General features: G+C 45.4%; 1 protein-coding gene across 2 annotated transcripts in view; it reads right to left on the reverse strand.

Moving 5' to 3' along the window:
- The window catches only part of Commd10 (COMM domain containing 10), a 138,435-nt gene extending 124,984 nt beyond the window's left edge, over positions 1–13,451 (reverse strand). For both annotated transcript variants that reach the window (XM_052155680.1, XM_052155681.1), the window contains exons 1-4: positions 13,360–13,451; positions 11,639–11,729; positions 9,967–10,077; positions 5,775–5,930 (exon numbers count right to left, since the gene is read on the reverse strand). In XM_052155680.1, coding sequence (XP_052011640.1) covers positions 5,775–5,930; positions 9,967–10,077; positions 11,639–11,729; positions 13,360–13,400 — 399 coding nt within the window. In that variant the 5' untranslated portion in view covers positions 13,401–13,451. The remainder of the gene's footprint in view (positions 1–5,774; positions 5,931–9,966; positions 10,078–11,638; positions 11,730–13,359) is intronic.
- Positions 13,452–14,167: the final 716 nt, after the last annotated feature.

Genomic DNA, 14,167 nt, shown 5'->3' on the forward strand with positions numbered 1-14,167 from the left:
AATTTAAGAGCAATGCCTCAAAAAGAAGTTTCAGAAACAGTTTTTATTGGCAAAAACATTTGACACAACAGTTTTTACTTTTAATATGGTTCAAATATATTAAGGGATTCTAAATAAAAATTTAATGAATAAAATTAAAAACACTGCTCGTTTCTGTGGCTCGTATCACAGTGTTCTGATCACACAGCATTGGGATCACATTGTGTCTGAAAGCACAGGTGACAGGCAGCTCTGATAACAGGGAAGAACTCAAAGCCCAAAGCCGGGTGTGCAGCAGTAACATCCGTCTCCGAGAGATTAAGGCAGTGCTTTTGAAAGTGAGGAGACAACTGAAAAGTCCTTGCAGTAAAGCGCTGGAAAAGACGATTATGACGGTTTCTCAGTGCTCCTGCCAACTTCCCAGATCCAAATAATAAAGACATAAAGAGCTGTTTCCCCGCAACGCCTTTCAACCACTTCTCAGCTTATCTTTGAGAAGGGACACCAAGCACACACAATGGGAAAATGCAGTCTTCTTAACAAACGGTGCTGGAAAATGGCTGTGCATAAGGACACAAACTGGGCTCTTACATCATATGCAACAATTAATTTTAATTCGTTTAGATACTTAAATACCAGGTAGAACGAATGTTACGGGGGAAAGCTCTTCGGCGATGCTCTGGCCATAGTTCTTAGGATATAAAACCAAAAACAAAGGTCACAGATAAAAAAGTAGCTGTGCTTGTGTGAAACTCAAAGTCCTTGAACAGAAAAGCATCATATTAGCTGATGAGTATTCAAGAAAATAAAAGAATCCAAGCGAGGATCCACAGAAAACAATCCAGTTTTTAAAACGGATAGAGCTGAGCTGTAGACACGACTCAGCCATTGAGAGCATTTGCTGCTTTTCCAGAGGGCTGAGTTCGGTTTCCATATCCACATCAAACTGCTCAAAGCACCTACTATTCCAGCTCCGGACCCGGGCGCCCTCTGCTGGCCCTCTCAGGCTTTGACACTCAAGTGCACAGGACCCCCCCCCCCACACACACACATATGCACACAAAGTTTAAAAATAAAAATAAATATTTTATTTTTAAATTCCTACTTCCTAGTACATACTTCCTAGTAGTACCATTCCCTATGGGCCAAGCATTCAAACACATGAGACTATGAGGGCCAAACCTATTCGAACCACCACAGCTGTTATCAAGAAGACAAGAGGGGTGGGCAGGAGACAGCTCAGTAGTGAGAAGGACTAGCTGTTCTTCCACAGGACCCCAGTGAGAATTCACCACGCACAACCATCTCTAACTCCAGTCATAGGGAATCTGACACCCTCTCCGGTCTCCTGTAGGGACCAGGCACACAATGAGTACACAGACAGACATTCAGGGAAAACATCCATATGCATAAAATAAGTGAAGATTTAAAATTAGAGCTGAAAAGAGGACAGACAGAAGGGGACCCCTCACACTGACACTACAAATGTATATTGGTACATCCATCACTGCAAACAGGAGGGGTGTGTCCCAACCAGTGATAACTGCCACTGATGGATTCTGGGAGCTGGAATCACTGTTATCAACCAGGTAGCCACTACTGAACCCACCAACCTACAGAGGAAAGATCCAACCCCATGGCCACGCAGGCAGCTCTGGTGAAACTCAGCAGCTCACAGAGCAAATGTATAGGTATGTACATCAGCAGTGTCTGAGGGCAGTAAGGAAACAAGGGGAGATGTGACAAAGAGTGATCACTACGCATTATGTACACACACGAAACTGTCAAGACAAATTTAGATAAGGCAAAGTGACTTGAAAATAAACTACCATATGAACCAGGGATCCCTGCTAAGTAAATATCCAGAAGAAATGAAACTGGCTTCTTGAAGATATCTGCATGCCCTGTCCACTGCAGCACCGTTCACAATGCCAAGACACACCAACAACCTAAGTGTCTCCTAGCAGATGAATGAGTCTGACTACAGAATCACAGTGGAATATTATTCAATCATTAAAAAGATAACTTGGGGACTGAAGAGAACGCTCAGTGGTTCAGTACTCCAGACCCACATGAAGGCTCAAAAGCAACTGTAACTCATTTTCCAGGAGACTCAACGCCCTCATCTGGTCTCTGCTGACACCAGGCATACACATGGTACATGTGTGTGAGTGTGTGTGTGTATACACATATATATTTACATATACATATATGATATACATATACAGACACACACATATACACACACACACATACATACACATTGGCAAAACACAATCAACTCTTCCAGTTTCTTCCAGGCTTCCCAACTTTACTCTCGCTAAGCTGATTATACTACATTACTTCCATTTCCATGTTCTGGATGTTCTCAACATGTGACCCTCCTCCCTCAGACCCCCAAGCTGCTGGGATGACACACATCACAATACCCAGCCCTTAAGTTTCTTTTTTCCATTTTGCATATTTCCTGACTACTGACTATTTTGATTCTTAAGTAATGTCTAAACTTATCACTACCTGGGGGAGAAGAGAATCCTCTTTCTGAAGGCAGCTCGGCGACACTGGGAACTAGAGCTCGAGCCTCACACGGGCGAGCAGCACAGACCGCGCTGGAAGTTGCAGAAGCAGGCGCTGCAACACGGAAGGAAATCGCAAGCAAAACTGGAATAATATGGAGAAGATTTTCCAAATGGAGAGGTTTAAAAGAAGAAAGAATTTCAGGGAAACAAAAATGGAAGATGGAAATATGCACAGGAGGGAGGGAAACAAAGAAACGGAAGGATTGAGGGAAACACCCAACATGACCTCTGACATTCACACACACATGCACACATGCAAATGCATGGATCACATAGATAAAAACAAAACAGTTGGGGAGCTGTGTAGATTGTAGGGAAAAGTCTCGATTCAGCAATATTGAAAATATCTATGCAAAAGTGTATTTGAAAATAATTGAAAGTAATCTATTTTTTAAAACCTCCTATCCCTAACTAGTGGCTACCAAAATCACAGGGCAGGTGATTATACATAGAGCAGTCATGTCATGGAGAGCCTGCTCACAGCCATGAGGCCTTGGGGTCAATCTCCACTATCACAAAAAACGGTATTTCTGAAGAATTAATTGTACTATTTCTAGTATCTAACAACAATCAGGACCAGTGTTTTAAAAATAGCATATTTATAACAGTTTTAAAAACAGAATAAAATACTTAGCTACAAAATAACAAAATATGCACAGGCTCTGTGATAAAAATAAAGAACACTGCCAAAAGAAATCAAAGAAGACATTAATAAATGAAAAAATGTATACCACACTGCTAAGAATTTATTCCTCTACCAATTCATCATTAAATCAAATACTTTTTTGTTTTGTTTTGTTTTTTTGAGACAGGGTTTCTCTGTATAGCCCTGGCTGTCCTGGAATTCACTCTATAGACCAGGCTGGCCTTGAACTCAGAAATCCGCCCGCCTCTGTCTCCCAAGTGCTGGAATTAATGGCATGCACCACCACTGCCCGGACTCAAACACAATTTTAATCAATATGCCAGTTGGACTGTTTGTAGATACTGAAAGTCTATTTTCCAAATGGATATGTGAATTTAAGAAACTAGACTACCCAAAGAAAATATATGAAAATGAGAACAAAGCCATCAAGCTCAGACTAATTTCTGATCGTGTGTGTGTGTGTGTGTGTGTGTGTGTGTGTGTATAAGCAATCTCTCCAGCTCCACTCACACTAATTGGAAGGAAGGGGTGCAGATCACCCTCTGTGTAGCCCTAGCTATCCCGGAACTCACTATGGAGACCAGGCTCGCCTCAAATCCACAGAGATCCGACGGCCTCTGCCTCCTGAGTCTTATGATTAAAGGCTTGAACCACACCTGGCCTTCTTATTACAAAGTTCCAGGAATGAAGGCAGAGGAATACTGGGATAGACAAATAGATCAACGGAATCACAGAATTCACACAAAGCCTTAGACAATGCATGAAATGATTTTGACAGAGGATGGGGCAACGTGGAGAAGAAAGGATAAGTGGCCATAACAACTGCAGTGACAACACTGTACTGGCACTGAGGGGCACGATGAACAGAATACACGGACCTCAGCCTGCACCGTGCGCCTCACCAAAACGTGGTTCAAAGTGGATCTCAAACTTGTGTGCCAACGTCGACGCTGTATAAACCACTGACGAGGAGCAAGAGAGAAACCATCTGTAATACTCGTCTCTAAACGCTTAGGCACAAAACTAAGCAAGGGCCCAAGGACAGACCAGATGATACCGGGAGCACCGACATGATTAAAGCGTGAGCCGTGTGGAGCCGGCCCTTGTGGAAAGAAGAAAGACAGCTACAGACCGGCAGGGCCACTGCGCATCACAGATCGCACAGAGCGTCACATGGAGACTTCAATTGGAATTCAATTCCAACCTAAGGAGAGGCAAGGGAAGGCAAGCAAGTACTCTATATATGCTGTAATTGAAAAAAAGATGCGGGCTGGGGAGATGGCTCAGTGGTTAAGAGCACTGAGTGCTCTTCCAAAGGTTCTGAGTTCAAATCCCAGCATCCACATGGTGGCTCACAACCATCCATAGAGAGATCTGATGCCCTCTTCTGGGGCATCTGAAGACAGCTACAGTGTACTTACATATAATAATAAATAAATTTAAAAAAAAAAAAAAGCCTGGCGGTGGTGGCGCACGTCTTTAATCCCAGCATTTGGGAGGCAGAGGCAGGTGGATTTCTGAGTTCGAGGCCAGACTGGTCTACAGAGTGAGTTCCAGGACAGCCAGGGCTACACAGAGAAACCCTGTCTGAAAACAAAACAAAAACAAAAACAAAAAAGAAAAAAGATACATTTCTACAGGATTTATGCCTGGAGCACAATGAAAGCAATATCTGTCTTCTCTAGTACGGAGTACAGTTAAGCAAAATCCAGACACTTTACCACAGGACACATATGCCGAACAAGTACATAAAAACTGTATTGAAATTGTGTACTGGGAGAAAGTAGGCTACACACAAGACAGCACCACAAACCTAATGCAACAGTTTTAATTAATTAAAAAAAAACCTGGCAATATTAAATACTGCAAAGTCAGTAAATGCTGAACCCAGTGCATTCCTGCTAACGCTGAACAGCCGATCCTCCGAGATGCTCCCGGGAGGCAGAGGGGCGGCCCCCAGCTCACCTCAGATGTACCATAACTAGGTAGACAAAGTCTTCAGCCAAATATCAGCAAGTCAAACCAGCAGCATAGTCAAAAGGATGGCGCAAAAGATTTACCCCGGGCACACAAAACTGTTTGCGCATCAGAAGTCCAATACAGAGAACGTGCAGGGAAAGGCACAGTCTGCCCGACCACGCCTGCACTGTGAGGCCTGGATCGCAGAGCACCTTGGGACTCTGACTTGCCTGCTCTGCCGGTGCTTGTTTTATGGGAGCTGACATGTGGTAAGTCTGCACCCATGGGGCAAGGAACTATGCTAGGCAGGAATGGATCAGCAAAACGAGGCAAAAACACGGCTTAGTACGCAGTAACAGTAGGTCTCACCCGGGGACACAAAGAGATCACTGCTAGAGGGCATAAGGACACTGTCTCATTCCTACCCTTAAATTACAGAGGCATATTTTAAACTGTCAAAATTAAATCATGCTGTGGTAACAAATGTGCTAATATGTAGAAAAGATTGACTTTTTCGCCTTACTTTACCTCTTAACAAAAATATTGTCATTCTTAAGACTTGGTTGCTATAATTTTTTGGAGAAATATATTTGGGACAGCATGTCCGGTACCTTGTGAGGGCCCAGGATCCTCTGCCGGAACTTCTCCACCGTTTCTTGGCCCATAGCCGACCAAGCACTGGCAAACGCTTCCGCTTTGTCTTTTGTAAGATGAATAGTCTCTAGTTGCTGCTGCAGAGCTGCTGGCTTCATGTTGTGATACACTGCCTGCCAAAGACGGGGGACACACATCCTCAGGGTCACGGAAAGACTTGACTGTAAGCAATACACATGTATTTAAAGCAAATTAAGTAGTGTGTGTGTGTGTGTCCGTCTGTCTGTCTGTCTGTCTGTCTCTCTGTCTACTTGCCTGCCTGCCTGCCTGTCTGTCTGCTTATGAGTAAGAGTACATGTAAGTTCTGGGCCCGAGAAGGCCAGAGGCATTGTGTTACTGATGTTGGCATTGCGGTGCTTTCGAGCAGCCTGAAGCAGTTGCTGGAAGCTGAACTTTACTTCCCTACAAGAGCAGTTAAGTGCTCTTAACTGCTGAGCTACCTATATCTCCAGCCTCAGCACTAAAACTATTTAAATCAAAAAGACTTCACGGAACTCTCGCAGGCATTTTTAACAGTTCTATTAATATACAAAACCAACAGCTAAAGTTCATGGTTAGTGGGCCTAACTTGCTTTGGGTCAAATGCTTCATTTTGCCTGTGGTTTAAATAACACCAAAAATTACTTGGTAAAGTTATATTCCATTTACTTCATTAAATTACTTTAAAGTTTACAATAGTCTCAGCAAATAAACTTTTCCCAAGGAATCCTTAAAACTACCTTTACTACCAACTGAAGTTATACATAATACAAATTTTAAATAATTTCAACTATCTGTTCTGCTCCCTACACAAATTGAGAACACCTTTCCCACAACCCCCTGTGCTGTGCTGCTCGACTGTCGGTTCCTCTGCTGCAGGGTCCCCGAGCTCACGCCCAGTCAGTCATCACTGTGCTCCACATGAAGGTCTGACTATGAAGAGCCCTTCCCCAGGCTCGTGAGTGAGAGCACTTAGTCCCAGCTGGCGCTCTCTTAGGAAGATGCAGAACCTTTCCACAGGGGGCCGATCTAGAGAAGGGCATTATGGGTCACAGCCTGGCCCTAACTAGGCCTGAGCTCTCTGCTCCCGGACTGCTGATGCCATTTAACCAGTGACTGCATGGTCCCGTGGCCCCAGTCACACGCCATTCCCACCTCCATGCTTTCCAAAATGGGCTGTACCCCTAAAGACCCATCAACCAAAATAAACCTCTCCTACTGTGGGCCATGTAATTGTTCACAATAACAACAAATAACAGAGAAAAATGGTATATGAAGTGTAGTTGTTAGTGTGATAAATGTTACCATGGGGATTTTAGGCCTTTGTAATTAGTATATGAGAGGAATCTGAGTGAAAGAATTTGAAGCCACAGGCTAGAAAAGATCCAGAATGTTCCAGGGAGAACATGATGTTAATTCTGATAGGAATGCTGACAGGAAAGGTAATGCTCAAGAGGCGTCAGAGAGGAGAAAGGACAATCAGAAATGGAACTAGAAGTCATCCATGTGACATTCTGACAAACCGTGTGACTACATTCTACATATGTCCTGAAATTCCGAATGAGGCTAAATTAAAAACAGTGGACTGGGGGTGAGGAGAGGGCTCAGCAGTTTACGAGCACCGGCTGCTCTTCCAGAGGACCTAGATTCAGTTCCCAGCACCCACATGGCCGCTCCCAACTGTCTGTAACTCTGGCCCCAGGCCGTTTTCTGGACTCTGAGGGTACCAGACACATACAAGGTACATAGACATATGCAGACAAAATACCCACAAACATAAAACCAATGGACTGAGATGTCTGGTCTAGGACATGTCAAGGCAGCACCATCTGCGGCACGGTTACCACTCACCGCCTTCACCAGGTTTGGAAGGTAAAAGGAAACAAAATAAAAAAATGAAAAGAAAGAAGCTGGAACAGGGCGGTGGTGGTGCACGCCTTTAATCCCAGTACTTGGGAGGCAGAGGCAGGTGGATTTCTGAGTTCGAGACCAGCCTGGTCTACAGAGTGAGTTCCAGGACAGCCAGGGATACACAGAGAAACCCTGTCTCAAAAAACCAAAAACAAAAAAGGAAGAAAGAAGCTCCAACTCAAGGCAGGCACAGTGGACGCAGCCGCAGAGGCACGGACTGACACAGAGAATGACAAGAGTGAGGAAAACCTGGTACTTCACATTTCCCATTGGGACAATGGGAACGAAGCATGGGAACAAGACGCTACCCACTAAAGGCTCTAGGGCATAAAACTGCAGGCCGCTCATCTGCAAGAAGAGAGAAAACCACACAAGGTGCCTACACAGAGACAGCTCCGGGGCCACCAGCTGGGTTACTGTTCTCCCACACAAACGATGCTGCGGCTGTGAGACGTGGATTCTCAGCGACATCCTAACCTTGCTGCAGAAACTGAGAGCAGCATCCACACAGTGCTGGTTCTGCGGCGATGCAGAATGCAGGGGTTCCGGCATTATGGAGACTTGCAGGTCCCAGAAAACCGATGAGGTCAGACCATGTAGCAGTGAGGTTCCCTGAATGGGATGCCTGACTGGGCTGTTCATAAAGTTGCAAAGATGAACCCAAAGGTGCAATGGAGACAGGAGCATCTGAATACCAGAAAAATATGTGGCATCCACGGGGAGAAGCCGCAGGCGGCAAGTGAAACCCGCCCAAGACAGAGGCCCATTGTGCCACAGGGCTGCCTAAGCCCACTGGGACCTACATGTCACGTTAGCTCCAGATGCTAGACGCCAAACTGCAGAACTTGGCGTTTCCCTGACGTGCGCTGGTCTTTCCACAGCATGCCACCTTTTAAAATGGGAATAGTTAGTTACTCTGTACATTAAAAATATGTAACTTGGTGTCTGTCTGTTTGTTTTACGAGGGCTCACAGCTAAAAGACTGCTCCAAGTTTCAGAGGGGATTTGGTCTTTGTACTTTGAAGAGTGTGAGAACTTAGGCCTATGGAGAACTTCAACTGAATTCTTATTTCATTATGAGAGGCTAGGAGAGCGTGAAGGTGAAGGGTGAAATGGGATGGTCTCAGTGTGAAGTGTTCCTGGTAAGCTAGTGTGCTTAAAGCCTTAGTCCCCAGCTGGTGGCTGTCTGGAGAGGCTGGGAACCTTGAGGAGGCAGGTCCTTGCTGGTTCACTGGCGAGCAGGCACAGCCATTAGAGACCAGCTCCAACTGCAAGGCGAACGCTGCCCTTCCCGATCTACAGAAAGATGAGTGGAAAGGTTTACGCTCCTGCCTCACGGACAGGAGCAGCCCCCACGTCTTCTCATTCCTCCTCCCTGGACTCAAACAGTAAGCCCAAAGAAATCCTTCCTAAAACTGTTTCTTCAGGTAATCTCTCTCTCGTGGTAACAAACTCCATCCACACTCTCCATAAGGTGGCAGCAGCCGCCTGACAGCTTGTCCTGATAGTATCCGTTCTCTACAATGCCCACGGAACTGCAGCACTGCTGAATCTTTCATTTCACAAGTATCCTATTTAATAAACTGATAGGAATTGGCTAAAACTCTATTTTAAGCTCAGTTATTTTAAGCTAAGCTTATAAAAGAGGTGGGAAAAAAATAAGATCCAGGCCCACAATACATTCAAAGTCTAGTGATGGAAACAAACTGATATGTGTGGAAAGACTATCGATGTGCCCTACCATGATGATCAAAAAACTCAACCAAGGGAAGGCTGCAGGACTGAGCGGTGGACGCAGGCCGCACTGGCAGGACTTACGGGCAGAAACATCATGGAATGGATCTGAGAAGAATTGGTATAGGAAGGAAATTCAAAAGTGAAAAAAAATGATGCTGACATTATTTCTTTTCTGAATCATCCTAATCAAGTGCACGCCACCCAATCACCTGTTCAACTTCTTAAAGGGAAAATGTTCACTTTTCCAGTTACACCAAGAAACAAACAATGAGTTAAAGCCAGATGAAGGCCCAATTCAGTGGGAAATCTTTAACTACTACTATATCATATTTATTTTTGCAGAGTGAAGTACTATGGAAAGAAGCCAGGCATTCTAAAATATTTCAGTATATTGAAACTCTTGATTAAAATATCCTGATAGCTTCCATCTTATATAGCTATATAAATATATAGAAAGCCACAGATATTAAAGTCATGAAAATATGCAGCACACAGGAAATTTGAGGCAATAAAAAAAAATACCTGTTCCAAAACAAATGATATTGTCTCCAGAACCAGGTGAAGTTCCTGTTTCTCTAGAGAGAAGGCAGCTTGGAGTTTTTCTTCCTCTTCTTCGCTGAAACTGCTCTCGGCCTACAAACAGAGTCCTTGGTCAGCACGGAGCACACACTCAGAAGACTCACTGCCTCACACAGGAAAGGAAAGGCCGCCATGAAAGGAGACTGGTGTGCTTACACACTACATCATGACCTGTGTTCTAGACAACTGTGGTGATGTGTCTGATGGCTGGGGCTCTGGGTTAGGGATCAATAGCTTTTTGCTTTCATTTTAGACCATGTCAGACACCCGTGTTTTATATTCCTTACATCTGGTGTTCTTAATTCCTCATTCCGTCTCAAAGCTGGCAGTCACTTCTTGAAACTGCCTACTCAGCCCACCACAGCGCCAGCGGCACTCCCCGCCTGACCTCCGCTAGTCTGTCTCGCTCTTTCTCTCTCATGTGCTGGTCAAGAACCCAGCCAGCTGACTCTACAGAGTGAAGCCCGCAGCAGTTACATCCACGGGTTTCATGTGCCAGCCTAAAATCTCTCCTATGGGGTCAAACACAGAGGCTCTTCATTAGATGCGTTGTAACCACTGTTTTTGAGTACCAAGTGTATAGTGAGCGATGTATCAGGGAAGGGAACTCCACAGATAAGAAAGGCGCAGGTCTCAGGGCGACAGGCAGGAAGACTGGTGAGGGAGGTCAGGGATCTGGCCGTCTTCCGATTGTGAAATAAGTGCTTGCAGCGCAGAGCACTTAGTATGTGCTGTATAAACATGGTCAGTGCAGTTTCATAACCTAATAAAGAACGTTAAGTTAAACTGGTCACCAAATAATGAACTAGTTACCAAGCGTCCACACAGCCAAGCCAACTTTATGCTTGAAATAAAAGCAAGGAGAAAAATCAGATATTGAATACTATGTGAGAAGAGATACTGACTGAATTGTTTTAAGGTTTACTGATTATTTATATGTGCATGCATGTGTGCCTGCTTACTGTTATATGTACCATATGCATACAAGAACCAAGAAAGCCAGAAGAAATGTCAGACCCCTGGAAGCGGAGTTACAGGTGGCTAGGAGCCAGTGGGTGGGTGCTGGGAACCAAAACGTCATCTGCAAGAGTAGCACGTGCTCTTTTTTGGCAGGGAAGAATTCGGGCTCTAGACAGGGTTTCTCTGTGTAGCCCTGGCTGTCCTGGACCAGGCTGGCCTCAAACCCTGCCTCTGCCTCCCAAGTGCTGAGATTAAGGGCATGCACCAGAACTGCCCGGCTTCTGTATATGTTCTTCACCATCTCCCCAGCCTGAACTACCATTACCAGGAAGAATGAAACCAGCATTTCCCTAAAGCATGTTCTACAGAACTTTATAGACCAAGGTAGAGCAACTACCAAGTCAAACCCTTCAATATATGACCCAAATATCTGCATGCAAAACATTCAAATTAAAGTTCCACTTTTTTTTTTTAAGTTCATTATGGAATACAAAGTCTCCCAAACTTCTGACCAGAGAACATCGCCAACCTTCCACAGATCTAGAGTTCCCAAGAACCCACTAGAAAACAGCATTTCTCACAATCCTCCATATACTAGCATAATGTTTCAGGGAATCAGAGGGATCACAAGCCACAGGACTACAGAAATGCAAACCTTCAGGTGGAGCTTTTGAAGAATTCGGCTGAGAAGTCGTGGGAACCTCCCCGTATCTATTGCATTGATCAGCGGCACTGCTTTCTTCGTACTAAAGGTGTAAACAAAGTGTCAAAGTGAGTTTTAAGTGCATTCGCCATTGCCGTCTCTATGTTTTTATTTCAACTTCTCTGGTAGCTATGTCCTTTCAGTGAGATAAAGTGACATGAAGGGCACTCGGGCAATCAGTGAGCATCTCCCAAGGATGCCACGCCCCAAAGCACTCTGGTTAAGAAGTACATCCGACAAGTTTTCTCTTCCCAAGCAAATTACTTGTGGAGGTATGCACTCAGTCAGGGAAGGGCAGTGGCTTAGCGGTGGGCATGTACTCGGAAATAGAACTCTGCAAGGAAGACAGCAGCAAAGGAGGACACTACACCAAAACCAGAAAGGATGTTGATGGCGAGTACCCGTGAGGAAAGTGGGGAAGATAACACATAACTTAATTATTTGGAATGCAGTTATTTGAAAACCTGTGTCGACTGGAATAACCAATTTCAAACTGTGTGGTAAACATAACTGTGCGTATACTGAGTATGGTGTGCATTCCCCCAGGACATGGGCTGGAAGGGAAGAAGTGGGTGACAGAAGCAGGGAAAGAGGGAAAAGCTTTATAATACCAACTGCCTTCTTCCCAATGCAGGAGTGCTGTGTTCAACTTTCAATATTTGCCTGCATACATGAATATTTCTTCTGCCTCTACAGACTGGGTCTTGTTGTTGTTGTTGTTGTTGTTTTCTGAAATAATTTTGTTTTAATGGGGGAAATCTGAGCAGGGTGTGGTAGGAAGGCCAATAGAGCCAGCTTGTTGGGAGGGTTAAGGAGATCTTGGGTCCACGAGTTTGAGGCTAGTCTAGGCAACATGGTAAGAACCTCTCTGCTCTCTGCCCACCCCCAACCCCCCAAAACAACGTTAAAACTGGGCTTTGCATCACCAGACCCAGCCAGTCTCACCTAATACACCCAAAAAATAAAAACTATATAAATGGCAACACTATCAATGGCATTTAAAACCCGTCACTTGTAATAACCATTTTCAAATTGTGCAATAAGCATAAATGTGCATACACTGTGTATGCCAAAACCGGCTAAATAAGCCACTAATGCCTGAACTATCAGACCTTGTTTCAAAAGGCTATTAACACGTGCTGTTTGTAAATCACCTCGTAGTACCAGAGTTAGCCTTTCTCACCATCATCAGGTCTGAAATAACTAAACACAGTGAGTACTGCCCCAAGAGAGTGGGCAGAATTCAGGTGGCGTCTAGCAACTTCTACCTTCCCTACAAAGTCACTCCTCACTGTCTCCGATGCAGAAGAGGGGTGGCCAGACCAGCAAACTCCAAGAGGATTCACTCCAGATGGAAGCGCGCCTCCCTACTCCCCAGACACCTCCTCCACACCCCGCCCACTCCCTTCCTCGTCCCGCCCACGCCCTCCTCCACGTCCCGCCCACTTCCTTCCTCGTCCCGCCCACGCCCTCCTCCACGTCCCGCCCACTCTCTTCCACGCCCTGCTCCACGACCGCCCACGCCCTCCTCTGCTTTCTGAGAAGTCCCTCCGCAGCTCCACTCCGACTCCCGAGCCTGGCCGGCCGCACCACAGCAGCAGGCGGCGGCAACACCCCTGCTTCCGCCCCATCAGGTCACCCCCGTGTGGCCGGGCGCTCAGCTTGATCGCTACCTGGGGCTCTCCGGCAGGATCAGTGCTGTGGACGCCGCCATCCTTGACGCTCCCTGGCCCGCGCGACTGTCAGCTGTGCACAGCCCAGCCAATCACGGCGCGCCAGACGGAAACCCGGAAGGGCCAAATCGCGCCGCAGGGCAAGTTTGCGACCGACTAGTGTGTGTTTCTTTACAGAAGGCTTGTGCGTGGTCCCGAAAGGAAGAGAGAGGTCATGGTGTTCCTTTCTACCATTCTGACCGTTTCAAAATCGGAATTGTACATATTTTTTTTATTTCTATATCTGCATCCCTGGCTAGGTATGTGTGCATTTTATATACGTTTATACATGACTGTGCATCCACACACGTAGTACTTGATGCATTTACATTTTTTTTCAGATTTAGCGGAGGGTTTAAGCAATATCCGAGGTGTCTGTGGACGGTGAAACAAGACAAAAAGCATACCTTGTCAGAAGGGTTTATGTTGCCAATTCCTGTGCCACTGATGACCCACCCCCGTGTCTACATCCCTAGAGTTTTCTGCAGAGCAGAGTTCTGGTCTTGGACTTATTGGTCCAGGTCCTTCCACAGTGGGTTCATTGAGTGCCTACTGTTTACTTAGTATTGAACTAGGCACTGGAGATTCGAGCAGGCAAAATACCAAAAATCCGGCTTTGTACATTTTTATCAGCAATTAAAATGAACCCAAGTATTTGAGACACTCTTTGGGCCCAGCATAGCATAGAAGGGAGGTAAATCAAGGAGAACTGTATAGTTGTTTCTCAGAAGAGAGAAAGGAGAGCATGCATTTTCACAAACACCATCTG

Source organism: Apodemus sylvaticus, chromosome 13, assembly GCF_947179515.1.
Source record: "Apodemus sylvaticus chromosome 13, mApoSyl1.1, whole genome shotgun sequence".
Taxonomy (NCBI): Eukaryota; Metazoa; Chordata; class Mammalia; order Rodentia; family Muridae; genus Apodemus; species Apodemus sylvaticus.